General features: G+C 35.2%; 1 protein-coding gene across 1 annotated transcript; it reads right to left on the bottom strand.

The window, feature by feature from the left end:
- Positions 1-6,644: 6,644 nt before the first annotated feature.
- adra2da (adrenergic, alpha-2D-, receptor a) lies at positions 6,645-15,476 on the bottom strand. Its single transcript, XM_051127044.1, has 2 exons — positions 15,371-15,476; positions 6,645-10,619 (listed from the first exon to the last, which is right to left on the bottom strand). The coding sequence occupies exon 2, from the start codon at positions 10,279-10,281 to the stop codon at positions 9,064-9,066; it is 1,218 nt and encodes a 405-aa protein (XP_050983001.1). The 5' UTR covers positions 10,282-10,619; positions 15,371-15,476; the 3' UTR covers positions 6,645-9,063.
- Positions 15,477-17,128: the final 1,652 nt, after the last annotated feature.

The raw sequence follows: 17,128 nt of genomic DNA, 5'->3' as shown, positions 1-17,128 counted from the left end.
AGATATAAACTTGTCTAAGACAGTAAAATTTTAATTACTAATTTACAAGTTTATAACTTGCAATTGCAAGATATAAACTTGCAACTGTGAGACAAAGTCAGAATTATGAGTTTAAGATGGATTTACCTTTATTTAATTTTTTTTTTTTTTTTTTTACATAGTCAAAACAAAAACAAAACAGAATTGCAAGATGTAAACTGAGAATTTCATAAAAAAGCAGAATTCCAAGAAAAAAGTCAGAATTGTGAGATTTATATAGTTTATAACTTGCGAGATTTGTGAGATTTATATAGTTTATAAATTTTTTATATTTCTCATATTTGTGAGAAAAGTCTAAGTTGTAAGAAATAAACTCACGAGAGATCAGTTGCCTTATATTTAGGGGCCAAGCACCAGAGGTGCGGTGGCACCTGTTGTATCCGTTGGCGTTATTATTATTCCGCTTCTTCTTCTTCTTCTTCTTCCTCTTCCGCCGCAAGTCTATGGCAGCCCATAGAACCGCTTGCGGGAAAGTTGTATAATTTTGCACACTGATAGAGGACAGTCCCAACATTAACCATAGCAAGTTTGGAGTCTCTAACTCAAACTCTCTAGCGCCACCACTTGTCCAAACTTTCAAAAGATTTATGCTAATAACGTTTGAACCGTAAGCCACACAACAAATTTTTTTTTTTCCTCTGATTCCTTGGCTTATGCCGAGTGGAATGGACACCAAAATTCAAAAAACGTAAGGTTTAGTTTTTTTCGCTATTCTCAATTGTTCGCAAAACCTACTTTTTCGAACTCGTCCTAGGCCGTTGCACCGATTGTCACAAAAATTGATCCAGATCATCTTCAGACCATGCTGGCAAAAAGTTATGGAATTCAAGTCGATTCGTCCAGCCGTTCACGAATAACACGCGAAAGAATTGTACGAAAAGCTAGCAAAAATCAATGTGAGGCTATATCTCCGTAATAGTTTGTCATATTGACACCAAACTTGGTGTGTGTTATAACAAGCATGACCTGAGCCTACCTGCAGTGTTTCGGTGCAGTGCCCCCTAGTGGTCAGGAGATACGAAAAATGGCTATTTTTCTTTATAACGTCTGAATGATTTGTCCAAAAATCACAAAACTGGTCTCTTTAGATTCGGTGTGTCATACCGAGTCGAACCATATCCAATTTTCCCATGTCAGCCATTTTGAGTGTCGGCCATTTTGAATTTAGCTTTAAAATGCTGTATCTTGAGAACGGATTAGCGTATCGTTTCGACATTAATTACAAAAATGTTCGACACCATGCCCTGAATGTACATAAAAATTTTGGGGCCAGCGCCACCTTGTGGTCAAAAGTTATAACGAAATTTCAAAAAATGCTAATAACTTTTGCGTACATTAGCCTATTGAAATGAAACTGATTTTGATAGATTCCTTCGGTCATGCTGAGAACACCGATACCAATTTTGCCAATTTTGGTGAACTTCCTGTCCGCCATTTTGATTCATGTTGAAAACCTACTTTTTCGAACTCCTCCTAGACCGTTAGTCCAATTTTCACCAAATTTGACTCAGATTATCTTCAGACCATGCTGACAAAAAGTTATGGATTTCGTGTCGATATATACAAAACCGTTTTCGTTTAGCGCATCAACGAATTTACTGGAAAGATGCCAAATTGCATCCGAGTCTGTATCTCTGCAAAGCTTTGACATATTGACACCAAATTTTATATGTGCTATTGTCACCACACTCTGACCAAGCCACATCAATTTGGTAACAGTGCCACCTATGGGTCAGAAGTAATACGCCATTCACTAAACATTAATAATGAAATGTACAAAAATGCTAATAACTTCTGTTTACATTAGCCTATTGGAATGAAACTGATGCCAATAGATTCCTTGGGTCAAGTCGAGAACATTGATATCCATTATGCCGAAATTGGCCAAACTTCCTGTCCGCCATTTTGATTAATGTACAAAACCTACTTTTTCGAACTCCTCCCAGACTGTTAGTCCGATCTTCACCAAATTTGACTCAGATCATCTTCAGACTATGCTGGCAAAAAGTTATGAATTTCGTGTCGATATACGAAACCGTTTTCGTTTAGCGCATCAACAAATGTGCTGGAAAGATGCCAAACTACATCTGAGGCTGTATCTCTGCAAAGCTTTGACATAATGACGGCAAACTTTGTGTGTGTCATTGTCATTTCACACAGAACACGTCACATCAATTTGAAAACAGCACCACCTGTTGGTCAAAAGTGATAAGCCATTAAATTTTATTACGATTTGTTGTATTTATGATTTTTCAGCCATTTCAACTGATATTATCCTAAAATGGCTTAAGTTACTCACTGCTGTAGTCGGTCTGCTGCTCCTTGCCGTGCTTAAATCCTCATTCTGCCTCTTTTGTGCTTGGCCCCGCAATTGCTGCTTGCAGCTATATTAGTAGTTATTATTTTTCACACTAGAACAAATAACAGATATCTCTCTGGTTGAGAACAAATGGTGTTTTATGTCAGTGAAATCAAACCTATTGCAGTCTGTAGATATTAACCACATTACATGGAGCTGTGATAATGATCAGTACACAAACTCCTCCACAGTGTTACATAGATGCCGAAGTCCTGTAGCAGGAAATGATGTCAGATTCTGGCTACGTTTCAGAGACAATCAGATCAAAATTATTAGGGTGCACAAGGAAACCAGAGGCATTTGGAGGTCTTGTTTTTCTCATGCATTGAAGTGTGTGTGGTGTGGGATTTCTAGCCCAGCACGGTTGGATCTGGGCCAAACACATCCACAGAAGAAGGACATTAGACAAATTCCACAACAGATATAAATAGAGCATTGATTGTAAGTCCACTGCCAGGTCTCAGACAATAGTCCTCATCAGAGTCTCAGCCTTGACTTCTGAACTCTGTTTCCAGTCTTGTACTTCACCAGAGGATTTTCAGACACCATGCTGTGGTTTCTATTTGTGATTCGCTGATCATGGGAAATGGGAAAATCATAATATTCTGTGTGTTTTTTGCTTGCTTGTTTGTTTGTTTGGTTATTTACTTACTGATTAATTCATTCGTTTTTGGGTGAATCTCATGAAAACATGTCTATCCATCAGTTCATTCATTCATTCATTCATTCATTCATTCATTCATCTATCATCCATCTATTCATTCCTCCATCCATCTATCCGTTCATCAATTTATTCATTCTTTCATTCATCCATCTATCATCCATCAATTCATTCATTAATTCATCCATCTATCATCCATCTATCAATTCATCCATCATTCATTATTCATTCATTATTCATCAGTCCATTCATTTATCCATTCATCCATCCATCCATTCATTCTTTGATTCATCTGTCATCCATCCATTCATCTATCATCCATCCATCAATTAACTGATTAATTCATCCATCAATTTATTCATTAATTCATCATCCATCTATTATCCATCCATCAATTCATTCATTATCCAACCATCTACCCATTCATTTATCCATCCATCCATCCATTCATTTATTCATCCATTCATCCATCATCAATTAATTAATTCATCCATTCATCCATTCATTAATTCATCCATCCATCTATAATCCATCCATCAATTCATCCATCATTCATTCATTCATTATCCAACCATCTATCCATTCATTCATGTATCCATTTATCCATCCATTCATACATTATGCATCCATCCATTCATTCATCCTTATATTATGCATTCATTCATTCATTCTCCAACATCTACCCATCCATCCATTATCCATTCATCCATCCATCCATGGATCCATGCATTCATCCATACATTATGCATCCATCCGTTCATTCATCTATAATTTTTCATTCATCCATCATTATCCATCAATTCATTCATTCATTCATTCATTCATTCATTCATTCATTCATTCATTCATTCATTCATTCATTATCCATCCTTTCATCAATCCATCCATTAATTCATCCATCCATTATGCATCCATCCATCATTAATTAATTAATTAATTAATTAATTCATTCATTCATTCATTCATTCATTATTCAACCGTTTACCCATTCATTCATTTATCCATTCATCTATCGATCCATCCATCCATCATGCATGCATTCATTCTTTCATTCATTCTTTTATCTATCAAACTATTAATGGCAAAATGAATCTTATGAAAATGGGTTCACACTAAAAATAAAGTGAAGCTATTTTATTTTATTGATTTTTATTGATTATAGTGTTTATTTTCAGTTTTATTATATTAATTTTCATTCATTCACTAATTCATTCATTCATTCATTCGTCTATCATCCATCCATCCATTCATCCACCATCCATCCATCATCCATCCATCAATTCAGCCATCATTCATTCATTAATTCATCTATCCATCAATTCATTCATCCATCCATCCATCCATCCATCCATCATTCATTCATTCATTCAATCATTATCCAACCATCTACCTATTCATTTATCCACCCACTCATTCATTCATCCATCCATCTATCATCCATCCATCAATTCATTCATCCATACATTATCCATTCTTTAATTCATTATCCAACCATGTACCCATCCATCCATTATCCATCTATCCATCCATCCATCCATCCATCCATCCATCCATCCATCCATCCATCCATCCATCCATCCATCATTCATTCATTCATTCTCTAACCATTTACCCAATCATTCATTCATCCATTTATTTATCCATCCATCATCCATCCATCCATCCATCCATTCATTCTTTCATTCATTCTTTTATCTATCAAACCAATAAAGTGAAGCTATTTTGATTGATTTTTATTGATTGCGTTTATTTTCAGTTTATATATATGTATATATATATATATATATATATATATATATATATTAGTATCACAATGCAAAATAATAGGCTTTTATTTATTTGAGGGTAAAAATGATTTTTCACACTTTTCACGAGATTCACCCATTTAGACAAAATCCCTTCGGAAAAGCTGCAGTTGACTTGTTTGTGAGAGTGGTGTGACAAAATAGATTCTGGCTTTCCCCGTTTCTGAGGCTTGAGTGGGCAGAATACGTGTTTGAGAGCACAGACGTGATGTGGATGAAGCCTGGCTGTCTCACCTCACCTGCAGAGAACTGCTCCCGTTTGCTTCACACTGCCATTATGTAGCCGGATATCTGTCACACATGACACGCCTCTGCAGAATGTCTCACAGAAATTCAGTTAAAATAAAAAAAATGGAACAAAATGATTATAAAATAAATACAAATCAGAATATTTTAAGTCTAAGCTGTTGGCAAAAACTATGAGGTTTTCATTTTTTTTTTTTTTTTTCGTTACAGAGAATTAAGTGTTGAAATGAAGCGTGTCTGAGGTGTTCAACTTACTTGTAACTTGTAATGCATTGAGAAATCCTGTTTTAACTCTATGTAATCATAGCCAAGCTGTTTTGGGCATCACTGGAGCATTTTCTTGACATTTCCATGTACAATGTATTCTAGTGAGAATGGATTATGATCTTATGAGACCCTGGGGCCCCAGCTTGTCTTATGAGGCCCTTCTTGTCACTCCCACACTGGTTTTTCCAGGGAGCTGAAGGGAAGTTTGTACAGAAATTCAATCCTCTTGTCCCAGCTTGTGAAGACAACTGTAAGTAAACAGGCTCGATAGTTATAGCTCGATCAACCAGAAAGCTTGATCTGTTTTATGAATATCTAGAAATTAGGCACCACCTTTTATTGGATTATATAATATCTTGTAATTGTGACTCTACATTCTGATGTATTTTATTTTCTACACTACCGATCAAAAGTTTGGAATAATTAACAGTTTCATTTTATGTTTTTGAAATAAGTTTCTTATGCTTACCAAGGCAACAATTATTTGATCAAACATGCAGTAAAACAGCAGTACTGAAATATTACTACAGTTTAAAATGACTGTTTTTTATTTGAATATATACTGTAAAATACAATTTATTCCTGTAAAGCTGAATTTTCAGCATCATTACTCCAGTCTTCAGTGTCACATGATCCTTTAGAAATCATTATAATATAATATTATAATTTGTTGCTCAAGAAACATTTCTTATAATTATCAAGGTTAAAAAAAGTTCTGCCGCTTCATATTTTTATGGAAAACATAAAGATTTTTTAACAAAAGATTTCTGTTTTAAATAAATACTGTTCTGTTGAACTTTCTGTTCATCTAAGAACCCTGTAAGGAAGTATCGCAATTCAAAATCACAGTTTACACTAAAATATTAGGCAACAAAAGTTTCAACATTGATAATAATAAATACCATTATGAATAACTGAGCACCGATAATAAATTATAATTAAGCACCAAATCAGCATATCAAAAAGATCATGTGACACTGAAAACTCTAGTAATGGCTACTGAAAATGCAGCTTTGCATCACAGGAATAAATTAAATTTTAAAATATATCAAATTAGGAAACTCTTCTTTTTTTTAATCAAATAAACTCATAAAATCTTAATTATTCCAAATTCTTGTCTGGCTTGTATTTTTACCAAGCAAATTGTAATTTCAGTGACTTTTAATTCCATATTATATATTTTGCAAATGCAACTGTAATGTCCAAATGACAAGAGAAATTTAACAACTGAGAAATAAATTCACAATTACAAAAATAAACACAGCGTTTGTTTAATACATTGAAGTGTGACAGTGACGATACAACAGTAAAACTATGTGTGGAACGAATGATATTGAGTTTACACTCTGCCAGCAGTCATTCAAGCACTGTTTGTTGATCAATATCAATTTTTCTCTTTCAGTTTCTTATATTTGGGTGTCAGACAGCTGTACACCTCTCAGTTCGAGACCCTGCTGGCCTGGTTCATAATCCATGCATTGCATTCTGCTTGATGGAGCTGATATGACTGTGCATTGCATTAATACGGTATAAGTATGACATATATCTGCATTTATAGCAGAGTGTTGTTGTTATTTTCAAAAGGAAGTTTTGACTTTTCTTTAACCTTTTCTAGACAGCATGTACCATACTGTTTTGTTTGTGAAAAGCTCTAGATCGTGATAACGGTGAATTCGGGAAAGCGGTATATTGCGTCTCTTTTCCGACAGCGTTTTTAAGATAAAACCTCTTATGCAGCCGCTCCTGCCTGAATGCAGGAGTATTCTGTCCGACTTTAGATTAAGATATAAAATATGATGGATTGCAGTGTGCATGAATCAGATAATATGTTTTAATTTAACTTTATCATTCTTGAATTAGAAACCAGCCTTCTGTTTGTGTGTGTGTGTGTGTGTTACCAGCAAGTCATTTAGGTTTCTTATAGTCAGTAAGAACTTTTAATAGAATTATGGCAAAGGTGATTTATCTTTTTTTCAGAGGATCAGACGCAGAGACCCTCGAGCCCTTGAAAAGCTGCTTATTCCCACAGATAGAAGAGTTAGTTATATTTCTATATATTGTAATATGGTTTTTAGGGTAGAATTTCATCTATACAGGCACAAACATTAAAGTGTGGAGTACTAAAGCTGTTGAACATTTGCACCATTATTTCCAAGGAAAAAAGATGACCTTTTACAACAATATGCTAAGGTGTCACACTATGCGGGGTAAGTCATCAACCATTAAACAGCTTATTAAGGCTTTTCAGTCTAATGTAAACATTAAACAATTCATGTAAAAGCAACAAATGTGCAAGATAAGATACAAGAGACTGTGACAACTTGCCCCGACCTCCACCCCTTGACTTGAGAACACACTTCACACCTAGTTTTATTGTTCAATTTAAATGTATAATTTAAGGCAGAATCAATTTTTAGAATCAATATACAAAATATGATTGGCCTTTTGGCACAAAGCATCACAGATAGCCCTTGTGACAACTAGCCCTGGTCTCTTTAACAACTGTGTTTTCTAAATAAGGGGTTTGAATACAATCACTACATATGTAGAACAAAATCAGTTCCACAAGTAACATTCTTTCCACCTTTTACTGATGACGAGTTAATTATCAGATAGTACTGTTTAAAAAACACTGGACCAGCATTATTCCCAGAACGAGGATTCATAAATTTAGCCATTTGGTGTTTATACTCAGCGTATGTACAGGATACAGAAGTTGTATGGAAAATATACAGTACAATATACAATATTTAATGTCATTTTTGTTTACATTTATACATTACATGTATTTACAGGAAGTGTAGATACTGTGGTGACATGTAAGCCAAATATTCCTCACTTAATATATACAAACCATATGTACATCAGAGGCACCAAGAATTATTTGAACACTATTGAGTCAGATTTTACATTTTAAAATGTCTGAATGTCCCTGGATTAGGGAAAAAAAAAATCATATCAGATGGCACATATTGTTGGGTTTTAACTGATAAAACAATGGAAAAACTTAAGTTGACACACTGCAAAAATTATTTTTAAGTTAGTAAAACAAAGATTATTGAAATATGTTTTACAAGAAAACACTGGCCAGTCATTCACTTCATCATTTCATATTAATGCCAATGTGTTACGTGCCATTTTGTTGTAGGAATTTTCTGAGCAAAAAAAAAAAGCTTCAAAGTAAATCCTACACCATTTCTTTTGAATATATCTTCAGCTAAGCTTGTTTGTGGTTCTCTTAGATAACAAACTCCCTTCAAACACACTTGCATCACATATGCATCACAGCATTTTGTGTTGGAAATGAGATTTGAAACATTTTTGAGTAAATTTGTCTCACTGATACTGTGTGAAAATTGATAAATGTAAATAATAAATATACCTGGAAATGGTTCCTGGTTATTTTACTATTTGTTAGGTCATTATATTTTTAAAAATGCAAGTTTTTTGTTTTATGTCATTAAAATGTAGTATTTTACATACTCATGTAAACATATTACATATGTATATTTTAAATACATTAAAAGGCATTTGAAAAGTAGCAAAAATAAATTTGGACATGATAAATGTTATAATGCGAGTCCTAATGGTTGAAAGCCGTAATCAGTTCGCAGATTCCACTTGGTTTGATTTCTGATGACATTCATGCAGTTTAATCGTGCCTAAAGTGTCCAAATCCGAGTCTCTCAGGTGCGCTGCGCGGTCAAGCAAACGATTTTCTTAAAAGCCTTTCTGAAGTCCCTGTTGAAAATGGTGTAAATGATGGGATTCACTGAGCTGTTGCAGTAACCAATCCAAAAGAAGAGCTTGAAAAGCGCCTCGGGCGGCTCGCAGCTATGCCCGCAGATGGCATGGAGACTGTAGGTGAAGAAAAAAGGGAACCAGCAGAGGACAAACACCCCCATGACCACAGCAAGGACGAAGGTGAAGCGTTTCTCCCGCATCTGAGCCACTTTGGTTTTCGATGACACCGCGAGCTGTTTGCTGCTCTGCTCCTGATTGGAAACCCAGGAGATCCGGCAGGTTCGCTGCGGGCAGCAGCGCGCACCGTCCACTCGCCTGCGCTTGGAGAAGCGTGAGCTCTTGGGTTTGTTGTCGGACGTCGCGCTCTCCTCCAGGTCGATATCATCCAGCTCCTCCTGTCTCTGGTTGCTTTCCGAGCTGTTGCTGCTCGGAGACTCCTTCTCAAACTTATCCTTCCTCACAAAGCACGTCTCGGACTGGGAAGGCTGCCTCTCCAAGCCGTTCTTGGCCACGAACACCGTGGACGAGCGCTGTTTGGCGACGCGGTAGATTTTACAGTACACCGTGATCATGATGAACCCGGGTGCGAAAAACGACACCAGGCACGAGGAGAGAATGTACCAGGTCTCGTCGTTTATTAAACACTCCTTCTCGTTGTGCTTGGTCATGATGAGAGGTGGAAACGAGATGACGGCTGAAATGACCCACACCACGGCGATCATGCTCTTAATGCGCTTCGGGGTTCGTTTCAAGTTGTAGCTCACCGCTTTGGTGACGGACCAGTACCTATCCAAACTGATGGCGCACAGATGCACAATGGACGACGTGCAGAACAGAACATCCAAAGCCAGGTAAAACGCGCACCAGGTGCTGCCGAAGTACCAGTATCCCATGATCTCGTTGGCGAGGGAGAACGGGATCACTAGCGTGGCCACGAGGATGTCCGCGCACGCGAGCGACACGAGGAAGAGGTTCTGTGGCGCGCGGAGAGCGCGGCTGGTCAGAACCGCCACGATAACCAGAACGTTCCCAACAATGGTGACCAGAATGATGACGGAAACCACGAGGATGATAAACGCGGCGGCCGTCTCCGTGTACGGCCACGAGGTGATGGTGATGTTGGCATCCTCCTTCGTTGCATTGGACTGAGTTACATCCATTCTGAGTCCATCTTTCTGAGAGTCCAGACTTCACGCGTTAGGTTGTGTCACCGACGCACTGAAACACTTGAGCTGTCAGTGCGCTCTGGTGACGCGATCTTCTCGTGCTTGAAAGGTAAGAGCTGTTCATCGTGCACGGAAATACTCATAAATGGTTTAAACAAATTGACGCGAAAAGAATCCCAGAATAGTTGCGCTGCGCGCGTTCTGTCAGGCGCGCTCCGGAGAGGCGCACGCAGCTCTCCACACACGCGCTCTTCACACCAGACTGAATATGGAGAAGTGTAAGCTCGAGCTGGAGATAATCACATGACGTCATGCTGTAGTCCAACCCATCGCTAAACACACACACATATTTTGTGAATTTATATATTTTGCATTACAGCTAATCACAAACAAGGAAATTACAAAGCATAAATGTAACATTCATTTAGAAATCCTTAATACTCGTTATTAACAAAATAGAGGACATTTTACCTCATGCAGGGTTTCTACAGGTTTTATGAAGGTAGAGTTAAGACCTTTTAAGACTAAATATCAAAATGAGTTATTTTAGTAACGCTTCAGAGTTTTAAAGTACAATCTCTATCACTTGGTTCATTTTACAAAAAGTGGCATAAGACTTGAATAAGCTCTCCTTTCCAATCACTAGAATATAGAAATAAATTTTAGTGTAACTTCTGATCTCACTGAAACAAAGTAAAGTTTGTCTTCAGTATTTTTTTGTCTTGTTTTCCAGGACAAATGTGACCCTGGAAAACAAAACCAATCATAAGTAGCACAGGTATATTTGTAGCAATATCCAACACTGTATGGCTCAAAATTCATTTTTCTTTTATGCCAGAAAACATTGGATATTAAGTAAATATCATATTCCATGAAAATATTTTGTAAATTTCCAACTGTAAATATATCAAAACGTAATTTTTGAATAGTAATATGCATTGCTAACTTCATTTGGAAAACTTTAAAGGCGATTTTCTTAATATTTAGATTTTTTGCACCCTTAGATTACTAAGATTTCTTACTGGTTTTGAGGTCCAGGGTCACAAATGTCTAAAGATGCTTAAATTAAGATTAGTTGATTAAAACAAAAACACTTATCTGCCAGTTGGCTCAGAAAAATTAAATAGGTAACTGAAAACAAGTTTTTATTGACAGTTGACAGATATTTGGTCTTGTTTTAAGAAAAAACTCACTCAATTTTGTTCATTTTCTCAGAAAACAAAACTTAATTTCTCCATTTTGCATCTTATGTATCTTGTATGTATGTCTATAAAAGGATGTTTAGATATTTGTATTAGAAAACAAGACAAAAATACTGTATTAATTTTTGGAGTGCATGAAATGTTGAATGCTGTGACTTAATGAATTTAAGACTTTCTGCTCTGATTTAAGGCATTTATTCATGGAAGGGGAAATTAAGATATTTGAAGTCCTTTTTAAGACCCACAGAAACCCTGAAAATAACACCGCATTGCTGCCTAATTATTTTGGATCTTGAATTTGCTTTTGGAAAAAGAAAGCAATTTTTTCCCCTCATCTCCCCTTCTGTTCTCTCTAATCAGAAAATGACATTTAATGTACAGAGGAAGAGGGAGAAGGATAAAGTTCATATTTGTCAAAGCTTTCTGAGTTTGGACCTCTTGTAGTTTCTCAGCACACTCGTAACCTCATCTCCGGGGCTGCTGTCTTAGAACGTCCCATGTGATTTTATGTTTGTTTTGATTTCTGGATCATTCTATGAAATTGGTGCTATTTGTGTAAAAATAACTTGAACAATGACTCGCTGTTGCTGCTTTTAATGTGTCAGTATAGACAACACAACAAAAATATAGAGACTATTTTATTTTCTTGGTTTTTCTTTTGCTTTCATCATGAAGAAGCCTTTGCCCTGTCTCTCTCCCTCGGTTTTCAAATTTAGCAAATTCTGATAAAAGCAAAGTATATCTGTATTTTTAGATTTAGTTTATGTAATGTATTTTTAAAAATACATTAGGTTGTGACTCAACCCAGTTGCATAAATGTTTATTTTATTAAAGCAATGAGCTATTCTAAGTTCATTTGTAGAAAAATCTTTACATTTGCTTTCTAAAATGCACAGAATTTCATGATCTTGAAGACCTGTGAAATGGTCTGCTCTGGTACCATTCCGAAGGCAGGTTTATCATTCATTACAATGTATTCGTTTAGCTTAAGGTGGCACAATGCGATATACTAACACATACAGCCAATATTTATCTGACTGAATGTTTAAAATACATGAATGTACTTTAAAACTCACCTTTTCAAACTGGAAAAGGCGAATGACCTCTATTCTAAATCTAAACACTGACTGGCCTTTAAAATCAGGCCACAGTTTTGCTGAGCTTAGACATTTTATGACCTGAAAAGAAAATAAATTTCCCCTGGTTATGAATACAACTGAGAGCCTTTGATTAAAACTGAGTATTCAAACAATACATGAGTGTTTTCAGTGTACCTCTTGTTATTCTATCAGATAATGGTGTTCATTTGCGTTTCTTTTTAATTTTAGAGTGCTTACGTAAATGTGTTATGTTATTCATTAGAATGTTAATGCTGTTCTTGACATTATGTATAAATCAGTCTTTTCAGATGCACTCGGCAATAACAAAATCCATGGCATAATCAGACAGAAACAGAATTGTGCAGACTTGTCCAGGTCACATTTCAATACATAATCGAAACAAATAAAAAGTGATATTTTGCTTAAAGATAATGACTATTTATTGACTATAAAGATGGTTTGCACTGATATGTTTTTTTATAGTTAAGCACATTTTTAATATGCAGTACAGTAACAGCATACTTAATAACTTCAGAATCAAAACGTCCAGACATATTATCATTATTATTATTATAATGATTAAATTTATAATATTAATGTGTTTATTATTATTATTAATTTGGGAAAGTAATGTCGTAATGTGAGGCTACTGTTTGTTTGCTATATACATGACAAATTATAGGCTATATATATATATGGGTCAATGATGTGACGCCTAAATTTCCTGTCTGAAAATTTGTTTAAATGCAAAAAAAGAGATGCTGTATATATGAAGTACCTCTTCCATGCATGGAACCCATTTTCAAAAAGCTTTTTTTTTGTGATTTGTAATTTTTCTGTTATTCAAAGTGTCAGAATATCAGGTGGTGTGACTGTCTGGTAACTGTTTTTTGGAAACATCTTTAAAATTACCACAAATTGATTAATTTTCAGCACTATTTGGCATGATTTCCAAAGTGTTTTGTAATCCTGTGTAAAAAATAATTTTTTAACAGCTGGTATGTAGTTACCACATTTGGATTAGTTACGTTTTTATAATTTGTAACTTATATATAAGTTATTTTTACAAGTATTTATTTTGATTATAAATTTCATAGAGGGAAGCTATCTTGTTTTGTTTAGGTTTGTTTAAATTTTGACTGAATTTGAAAATATCAGGTGGTGCGACCACCGCAGAGTGTTTTACATTGTAGATATATGTCCAAGATTGGCAGTTTTTGTTTTTTTATATTCAATTCATGGATTATATACATAAAATACTTTATTTTAGTATCATTTGAAATAGATAGAGCAATTCGGGCCATCGCAGATGGCTGATGTTTAATCTTTGTACAATATTAGAAAAAATGCAAAAAATAAATGAATAAGCAAGCAAGTAAGTAAGTAAAAAAATAAGTAAATTACAGCATATAATTTTAGTTTGGTAATTATGTATTTATTAGTAATTTATTATTTATTTATTAATTACTATTTTAATCTATTTTACCAGATTTCACTGCCAAGCAAAAGTAAAACAAATGCTCCTCATGGGCAACATGTTAATTCTGACCCTGCAGTCAAGCATAAACTTGACTGAGCCAGCAACCTCCCACTACTCTAAATTGACCCTTCGCAAAGACCCACCCCCCCTTAATTACTGTTTACTGTTGCTACGTCCGACAAACCATGGCACTTTTATGCCACACTTTATGTTCTCATGCAGTGAAAAATACATCATGGAGCAAAGAGGACACTGACAACACGCTGACATTCAAGACAGATTTGGTTACTTTTGGTATGAAACAAGGTGTATGTGTTAAAATTTTGTCATTTTTTAAAAAGAAATTCAAACAAAAAATACTGTTTTGTGGATCATTAATGTGTTCTGACAGATCTCTGTAGCGCCTCAGTTCAAGCGGTACATGAACCGATCATCTCTTCATCTTTACTAGTTATAGCACAAAACAAACATGAATGAACATCAGAAGGTATCATGTTTCAACCGTGAAAAGATGTCAGTGCATAATTCCGAGTTCAAGTCCACTGACTTTAATCTACTCTCCTGTCTGGTTTGTTTGTCGAACAAAACCACGTATTTGGCGTTATGATTGGTCATCGCCTGTTAATCAAACTCCCAGCAACATAAATGCGTGTAATCCCATTTTCTGCACTTTTCACACGTCTCTTTAAATAGATTTTTAATGATATAAGGCCTTTGCGTCATTTGGAGTAACCACTTATCATGTGGTCTGACCAATAATAGGAATAACTGTATTAAATTAGAAATAAAAGATCTAATTTCTGTGGTTGAAATATGAATCACTGCTACAGCATGCTTAAGTGAATGTTATTTTTAAAACATTTTTATCAGTTTTATACAATTTACAGGAAAAGTAAGTCTGCTAACTACATTTAAGAAGGCAACTTTGAAATTATGAAACAAAAATATGAGATCATTATTTATAAAAAAACTCCAAATAAATGCAAATACTTTGTTTCTTAACACTGAATTAATGAGAACATCTAAAAAATGTTAAGCATGCTAAAGAAATTAATTGATTTTAATATAAATCATGGTCGCACCACATGATATTCTAAAGGCCAATTCATTGAGATGAAAAAACATTCTTAATGCTTGAACAATTACAACAGATATTATTATTTTTTTCTGTTTTAAAATTGCCTGTCGAAAATCCTTATACGCCAATGACCCATATGCTACACAAATATTAATTGATTAATTGATTGATTCAAAAGTGAACTGGTGAACTTATCCATGGTAAATCATCATATTAGACTTACCTGTCATCAGACCAGATATTTCTGCTCCTTGTCTTTCATTTTGATATTTCTGCCCACTTTCCAGTGAAAAAACCTAATTATGAAGAAATGTAATTACGCTGTGCACCAGGCAAGCCAATTAGTGTGTGTGGTCTGAAAAATCAAATGAACCAGCGGTTGAGTGTCACGACTGAAATCAAGTGGCGCCGTTCTCTTCAAATCTGCTCAAAGCTTTCATAGCTGCCGAAGAGTCTTCTAGATTTTTAAGCATTCCTCTGATTTCCCAGCTGCGTCTAGACACAGACTTAAAGCCACTACTAAAAAAAAAAAAAAAAAAAAAAAAACCTGCTGCACATCCTCCTGGAACAAATGTGCTTTGGAGAGCTTTCAGATGTGGGTGTTGTGAGGCAGACCGCACCACAGAGGTGGATCTGTTTATGACAGGGAACAACTGCCAACGCTGTCATTATTTGGCAGGGTTCATCTGAGGAGCAGGACTGACTGCTGGGCGCGTGTGTGTCCGACCAATTTCAGGGTGAGAGAGAGAAAACTGGCGTCTTTCTTTCATTCAGCCAGGAAAACAGCAGGATTGGTTTCCTGCTTCATGGTGGTAATTTGGTAAAACGCCATAAAGAGATTTGAGCCTGATGATGAGAGAGGGAGAACTTCAATGAGAGACAAAGGAGTTTACCTTGTTTCATATTTTATCACCACCATCTGTGCTCTTAGGTTTGCACGAATGGGTTTTTGTTTTGATTTTCCTGTTATTAGTAATTAATTATGTATGTCTTTATTCAGACATCAACAATGTGTTGATCTCAAGCCACAGGTTTGTTCTGATCGGATAATAAAATTAGACTAAACATATAATCATGCATTGTTAGGATAAAACAAAGGGCTTTTAGGAGGATCACCCATGTCTTTTATGGTTCACATCAAATGCTGTGCGTCTTCAAACTCTGTGGTATGGGTTGATGTTAACTGGCATTAACCTACACAATTTTTTCTGTATGTATCTTTACAATACAAACCTATAATGTGCTTTACATAACTAATGCAAACATGCAATTCCCATTTCTTTGGAAAGAACCAAAGCTCATACAATAACACTGTTATGGCCAGTAGAAGTTGCACACAAACAACAGCCAAATTCAGTAAAGATTTTATTAGTTTTTAAGCTTTGTGTTGTGCAAGTTAAACAAAAACATTTAAAAGTTTTAGAGAGTTGCTATGATTCTTGGTGAGATAAAAAAAGAAAAAAAGTGGTAAATCATCTGCAATAGACATACAGTCTTGAAACCTTAATAAACCTTCAATGAGAAATGATTGGGGTGTCTGCAGATGCATGTGAATGTTCAGTTTTTATACTATGCTGTTAATTGCAGCAATTACAACTTTTGAAAAAAATGTGAAAGCCCACTGAAGTGAGTCTATATCTCACATTTCAGACTTTTTTTCTTTATGTATTTTTCTTTTCTATCTGTCTTTTTTTTTTTTTTTTTTTTTTTGTAATTCCGAAAAAAAGTAAGAAAACTTAAAATTGCAAGATATAAACTCAAAATTGTGGGATATACCTTACAATTTGGAGAAAAAGTCAGAATTGCGAGATGTAAACTTAGGATTGTGAGATTTAAACTTAGAATTTTGAGATATAAACAGAATTTTGAGATATAAATTTAGAATTGTGATACAAACTCAGAATTACAGAATTGTAAAAATTAGAATTGTGATGTATAAACTTAGAATTTTGAGATATAAAGTCAGAATTGTGCTATCAAC

The sequence above is a fragment of the Labeo rohita genome, chromosome 14, assembly GCF_022985175.1.
Source record: "Labeo rohita strain BAU-BD-2019 chromosome 14, IGBB_LRoh.1.0, whole genome shotgun sequence".
NCBI classification, from domain to species: domain Eukaryota; kingdom Metazoa; phylum Chordata; class Actinopteri; order Cypriniformes; family Cyprinidae; genus Labeo; species Labeo rohita.
The sequence above is the reverse complement of the archived record's forward strand: the minus strand, read 5'-3'. Positions and strand labels throughout refer to the sequence as shown.

Coding starts and splice junctions, on each gene's coding strand:
- adra2da (XM_051127044.1), bottom strand. CDS start 10,281: ATGGATGTAACTCAGTCCAATGCAACGAAGGAGGATGCCAACATCACC.